At 37.5% G+C, this 7,500-nt stretch overlaps 1 protein-coding gene across 1 annotated transcript in view; it reads left to right on the forward strand.

Moving 5' to 3' along the window:
- Window positions 1-7,500, forward strand: part of LOC137646787 (uncharacterized) — a 50,521-nt gene that overhangs the window by 27,576 nt on the left and 15,445 nt on the right. The window contains exons 5-6 of the mRNA XM_068379874.1: window positions 6,390-6,524; window positions 6,999-7,500. The exon at window positions 6,999-7,500 is cut by the window's right edge and continues 799 nt beyond it. Of these exons, the coding sequence (XP_068235975.1) occupies window positions 6,390-6,524; window positions 6,999-7,500 (637 nt within the window). The remainder of the gene's footprint in view (window positions 1-6,389; window positions 6,525-6,998) is intronic.

Consider the following 7,500-nt stretch of genomic DNA (forward strand, 5'->3'; position numbering starts at 1 on the left):
AGTCCTTCCTTAACTTCTTGCAAAAGGACTGCTTTAATCCCATTGTTCGATGCATCCACTTGGATAAGAAATTTTTTGTTGAAATCCGGTGCTTGCAGTATCGGGTTTGAAGTTAATATGGCCTTTATCCTGCCGGAGGGCTCCTAGCACTCGCTTGTCTATACAAATTTTTTCTTGGGCTAGTCAAATCCGTCAAGGGAGCGACTGCAGCCCAAAAGTTCAGGCAAAAACGTCTGTAGTATCCTGCCATCCCTAAAAATCGTTGTAATTGCTTCCTCGTTGTAGGGGGTGAGGTTTTCTGTATTCCTTCGATGTTAGCAGTTTCCGGGGCGATTTTTCCTCTTCTGACCTCGAGTCCCAAGTACCGAACTGTTGCCTGTCCAAATTCACTCTTCTCCAGGTTAATAGTAGGTGAGTTTCTTGTAGCTTTTGAAATACCTTCTCCAGAATTCGGAGATGTTCTTCCCAGGTTGATGCATATATCCCAATACCATCGAGATATACGCCTACTCCTTCAATCGATCCTAGAAGGTTATCCATCGCTCGTTGAAAGGTAGTGGGTGGGTTCATAAGACCAAATGGCATGATTGTGTATTGATATATCCCAATCGGGGCTATAAAGACTGATAACAATTTTGCTTTGTCGTCCAAAGGAAATCGATAATAGCCTTTCAACAACTTGATTTTAGTTATGAACCTTGCTTGGCCAATGTTGTCGAATAGTTAGTCTATGAGAGGCAATGGATAATTATCCTGAGAGATATGCGAGGTTTTTTCACGAGCAAGCATGGGGAACACTAATTGTCTTCTTGATGATACAGCGAGAGTCAACAAGAGTGTTGTTTGAATGGTCTATCCTTGGTTTTTGATGTGTATCTAGTGGCTTGTCAAGTTGGTTTGTTTGGGAACGTCCGCGACAATTTCAGGGAAATTTTTAATCGAGCGGCTTAATTCCTCTTGCTGCTCCTTGTTCAAATGAGTTAATTTCTCTTTCAAGTTCCTAATGATAGACGAATTATTCACCTTGCTTAGAGCCCCTACTTCATATCCGTCGTCATCTTCAGTGGATGGAATTGTTTGCGCCATACATACCTGTGAAGCTTCGGTCTGGTTTTCCCTTAAGTATAGTTCCAGTTAGTTAATGTGTACCTTCCTTTGACTTTTTCTTATTCCTGGTGTTTCAATAACATAGGTAAGGTCATTGATCTCCAAAATCCATGATGGTCATTGGAACTTGTTGGTGAGTGGGAATCTCATTATTGGTAAGGGAACCAACATCTGTTGACTACTACAAACCGTCTGTCATTACTTTTCATATCAAACCTTTTCTTCCTTTTTCCTTAACTAGTTTTCAGGTTTTCTAGGGAAAACTTACTTGTCTCGCCGATCCTTTCCCTCACATTCTTGACATATTCTCCATCCGTTTCCTCTCAATCTTTCTATTTTCTAGCAACATTTTAATCGGTCCTCTTACTTCTCATCCAAACACCACTTCATTTGGGCTACATCCTATGCTTTCTTGATGACCATTGCGTACCTCAAATAACATCAACGGTAGTCCAATGTCCCATTCATTCATTTCCTGTTTTGTTGCAGTACATTGTTAACATACTCTTTAGGGTTCCATGAAATCTCTCTAATTCACCTTAGTTCTCCAGGTGATAAGCAGTAGACAGTTGTTGTTTTACATCCAACATTTTCATCGCATCCTGAAACAATTTTAACGTGAAATTTGTTCCTCTGTCACTCTGAATGATTTGCTGAATACCAAACTTAGAAAAAAGTCTAGTAACTTCTCAGTGATTCCTTTGGCACTGATGTCCCTGATGGGTATGGCTACTGGATATATCCTCACTGGACACATCAAGGTTAAGATATATTCGTGACCTTTCTTTGTCCTTGGTAACGGTCCTACAATGTTGATCATTACCTAGCTGAAGGGTTCTCCTCGCACTTCAATCCGGCGTAAGGGAGCTTTCTTGATGTACTCATTAGGCTTTCCAACCATCTGACAAACATGAGCATGCATGGAAAAACTGGATTACGTCCTCATACATGCCATGCCAGAAAATGTATTTCATAATCTTTTTCGTCGTCTTCCTTATTCCCATGTGTCCTGTCTTGTGCGCTACGGCAATCACCTGTCTTCTCAATGGTGCGGAAATTGATATCTGATGGATATTCCCAGGGATATTGGCTGGTCTGTGCTTCCTCATAAGCAACCCATCATTAAGATAATAACAGGTGGGAGATTGCTGCACCTCCGTCTCATTAACTCTGTTAATGTCGCATCCTTCCGTTGCAATTCTATTAGCCTTTTCCTACTCACTTTTCCTACTTCTAATGCTGAGTTTCCTATTTCTTCCAGGTCCATTGCTCCTTAGTCTTCTTGCCCACCCGTCTGTCGTTCCTTTTCTCTCGGGCTTACTCGGGAGTTCTACTGTTGCATACCATCAAGGGAATCCTCTTCTCCTGAAAATAAATCCTCCCAATTCATCGCTCCTTTGGTTTCTCTTCATTCTTTTGCAACCACTTTCTTCGTCATACTCCTAGTCGTTACCCAACTTAGAAACAGATAATGGTAGACCTTCTCGAGGTCAGTCATAGGACTATACTTCAATTGTTTCTCCGTTACAATGAGATTCAGCACAAATGGCGCTCCATCGACAGGACTTCTACTCCTTCGACAGCCCATGAATCCTTTACTGCAAAATAAAATTGACCTGTCACCAACTCGCATGAAAGTTTCAAACGGCAAATAGGGGTAACCTCCTCACCTCCTATTCCCTTCAAAATGACCGAGTCTCCTGTGAGAGGCTGTTCAACCAACGGGTGTACACCTCGTGTCACACACTATGGTTACAACCTGTGTTGCGCAATATTTTGACCAGGGTGTGTTCACTCCTATCTGTTGCGGCTAACATACCTTCATAGATTAATGGTTTAAAGGCAACCATGCTGTTAAGGTTTGTCCTGTTCATCGTGTAAACGTTAGCTAGCTTATTTTCTTCATCATCCTTTCCTGTTGCTACTCCGTCTTTGCATTCTGTGAAGTTGGATTATCCTTAACCACTCGGCCAACTGCTTTCAGTTGGTTCGACCAACATTCCTTACTTGACAGACTTATAACGGAAAATATTAATCCTCTGCATGTCTTTCACGATACCTAAAGGAGGACAATTTGATAATTATTGCTGTGGTACTATCGCATCCTGCTTTGGAACAGTACCATTGGTACTTCCGCTGTGATAATTGAACTTGTTCACATAGTTATTACTGGACTAGTTTCCATGGTTCAGCAAATACTTGACACTTGGTCGGAACGACGATTAAAACTTCATGCCTGAAGAGAGGTTACGACTGATATTATAATCCTAACTCAGCGAAGCTGCTTTGTCAAGTTTCTTCACCTCTCTCTCTCTCAAGTACGTTTGAATATGTTCAGGAATTCCTCGTAGATATTGTTCCAGCACTATCAATTCTTCTAAATCTGCCATCTCTCTCACGTTTGCAGCCTCTATCCATCTCTTAAAACATCGCTGTACCTTATAGGCGTAATCCAGGAAAGTCATTTTCTCATCCTACCGCGAACTTCGGAATCTTTCATTATCATTTTCAGGGGTCATCTGATACTCTTGTAGCACGCTCCTTTTCACTTCTTCATAATCCTTCCTCCGGTCCTGAGGAAGGAAAAGATATGCACTGCGTCCTTTTCCACTCAATACACTCTGCAATAACACAGACCATTTATCTTCTGGCCATTCTATCGTTGATGCAACCATTTCAAAATGATCAAAGAATTCATCGAAAGCTTCTTCTGTGAATTTTTTAATCAACTTCTAGGCATTCGTCACATTATACAGGGGATCGTGAAAAGAAGGGGACATCTCTGTCTGCGCTGCCAACATTGCACAAGCATTCAACAGTTCCAATTCCGTTGCATGTCATGAAATTTCTCTTGCCTATTCCTTCTCTTTTTCTTACCGTTTTGTCTCTTCTCTCTCTCTTTCTTCTCATCTTGCTTCCATTTTCCTCGCATGTCTTGCGATCTCTCTGGATTCTCCCCTCTCTTTTGCTATCATCTTCAACTTAATCAAATTATCTTCCACTGCAATTTGTCGAATCTCAGCCTCTACATTCCTGTCTGCTTTCATTCCTTCGGTTCCTAGGTCAGCTGATCCTTGCTTCGCTATGAATTCTGCTTTAGCATTCTCCAATAGTTCGCGAGCTGTTACAATATCTTTTTCCGATAACTTTCCCGAGTTTATCAACGCTTCTAAGGCTAGACACTTGATTTGAGCCTTAATCATTCTACTCGTTGCATGGCCACCACATACCATTAAAATAGAGAGCCAATGAGCTTTAGTTCCATTAGCTTCTGAGAGTTCCTGAACATTTGGGTTTTTCAAAATCTCTTGGATATTAAGTTGTGCCATCTACTTTACAAAAATTATACCTCTCCAAAATATATATCCTAACAATACACAAAATTCTGTCAACACTAATCTGTTCAAACCTTTAATCAAAAAATGCCCTGTTATCACCAATATTTAAAACAGACTCGCTCGATCCGAAGGGTCTGGGCACCTAAAATATATATTGCTGCTGGCAAATCACATAAACTCCCGAGCCCCAAACTCACCTGTTTATTTTTACATAAATCTGTTATACTTGAAAAATATCCGAGCTCTAAGAATATTATATAACTCCCAGATGGCCATATATAAAAACACTGAATATCTAAAGGTCTCTTACACTACCCTCAAAATAAAACTACCTTTTACATTAGTTCTAGTCAGGGAGTATGAGCAAGCACTGTTAAGAAATACTAGTGATCGAAATAATACACACTTTACAAAAATAAATCTATTCTATAAAAATTTATCAAAGTACAAAAGAATTTACATCAAAGTTTAATCATTCCAAATATTAAAGCTGAGCAAAAACCTTAGACTAAAAAAAAAAAAAAAATATTTCACGCTGAAAATTATGTAATCTCTTGCTTCACTGGAAATAAAATTCTAAAAAAATTTATTTTAAATTTTGAAAATTAATGAAAGAGTTAACACTGTACCACTAATGATTAAGCACTAAATGGAATTTACACACACACACACACATATATATATATATATATATATATATATATATATATATATATATATATATATATATATACTGTTACACTTACATCTTTTGGCTAACACAAAGTTACAGCAAAATTTTCTAATGCTCTGCACCGTTTCCTATTTTCACAGGGCCATTTACAAATAATCTCTAAGATAATTTCATACAATACTCACTCAGTTTACAAAAACCTGATACAACAAAATTTCGCTATTTCACAATCACTGTACACTTTTAGAAATAACACTGATTTTGCACGAGAGGTGCTTGAGAGAGGGTCGATGGCTCTCGAATTACGGGTGGAATTCTCTTCTGTCTGTCTGCTATGCTTTCAAGCCCCTTATATCTATAACAATTTAATTATTTTATAAATTTCTAATAGATGATTCTCGGTGCCTTGGGGCAGGCTCTAGCTGCGTCAAAATTGATCACTCCTCAAGTAGCAGATGAGTTTCAACGAACATTGTGAGGCAACTCTCTCTCAGCTATCTCCACCACCTCCCTCTCGAAGCAATAAAAAAAGAAGAGTAAACCCAGTCCAGAAGTTTCTAGCATTTTCTAACCACGTGGGTCATACAGCATACTTTAACCTTACATGAGACTTTGTAACAAAACTACATCAAAATAAAAAGTTTGTTCCTTAAAATAATGTAAAATTACTAATGCTGAACTGGATGAAAATGACAATTAAATGAATGACGAAAGTCTTATGTAATTTACATACAATACTTAAACTTACATAAGTGAAACTCACTTTACGAGCTGGCTATACATCTCTTAATTACACAAATGAAGTACATGAATAAAATATTTACTCTAATACAAGACCAGCATCGCAAGAATATATACACACACGCATATATACATATACATATATATATGTATATATATATATATATATATATATATATATATATATATATATATATAGACAGCTAAATATACATATATATAAACTATCTATATACATCCACGCATATACATATACATATTTACATATATATATATATATATATATATATATATATATATATATATATATATATATATATATATATACGTGAAAATTTATATTGAGAAAGAGGTAGACAGAGACAAATATTTTATAAAACTCCGCAGGTAATATCTTTAACAATCTTTGAAAGTATAGATTTGTTTCCAGTACTAAAAGAATCTAGATATGGTAATAAATGTGGTTTACCAGAGGATTAGACTTCGTAACTGAAGGTTCAATATCCCTCTGTTTTATTGTCTATTAACAGATATTTTGGTTCAGAGACTTCAGCCTTCCTCCCGAGTGTTTACCAGACCCGTGTGGTGGAGACAATCTCAACAGAGGACCCAATGATCAACCTTTCGTTCCATTTTCTGACGGTCGATGCTTCCAGTTGGGAACAGTGAGTATTACTGAAAAATTTTATTATCATTTTATTATTATTATTATTATTATTATTATTATTATTATTACATAATGAACTACAGTATATAATTTTACTTATTATTTTGTATTCCTCCGGCTTTTCAACGAGGTCTTTCATAAATAAACTTTTGTCAACTTAGTAACGTCTTTTGTGAAACAATATAAGGACTGTATCATCTTGAAAGAGTAAGCACTATTTTGTTTGTTCGTTTATATATTGGGAATATTTCACATGTATACTAAATGGAAATGGATTTTAGTTATAAGGTTATCTTCAATAAAAGTCAATATTAGCAATGGAATGACAATTTTTGGGTGAAAAAAACTATCGGAAAACAGGATTTTATATAGATTATTGCATAAAAGGGTTATATACCTACTAGAATACAACAAAGTTTACTTTTCTTGTAGTGTAATAGATATGGTTCAATTTCAATAACCTGTTTTTCAGATGCCCAATGTGTGTCCAGCTCAAACATGGTATTCAATCGCTCTGGAACGTCTGGAAGGTGTCTGTTCTACTCTAGAAGATGCAGGTTATCAAGTTTTTGACCCTGAAACTCTCAAACAACTCATTGATATATATGGACCTCCCATCACAAGGGAGAGCACAGCACCAATTCCACTACCTGCTGTAAGAACACCAAGCACTAGTGAGGCGCTTACTCCTACTGGTGGGTTAGACGTAGGAATAAGTCCAAGTGGTTCATTTAGCAATGGGATAAGGGGAGACTCGGTTGCAATAACCACTGGTAGCTCCAGCATACACACAGGGGGAATTATTAACAATGATCAGCGACCTGGTTCACCTGGTGCAATAGGAACCCCTGACATTGAAATAGCAGCTGGAGAAAGACCTGCCTTTCCCCCAGTATCTGGAAACCAGCAACTGTTATCCCATGGAACATCTACTCCAACAATTATACAAAGCCAAAATTTTCATTCAGGGAACC

This window comes from Palaemon carinicauda, chromosome 9 (assembly GCF_036898095.1).
Source record: "Palaemon carinicauda isolate YSFRI2023 chromosome 9, ASM3689809v2, whole genome shotgun sequence".
NCBI classification, from domain to species: Eukaryota; Metazoa; Arthropoda; class Malacostraca; order Decapoda; family Palaemonidae; genus Palaemon; species Palaemon carinicauda.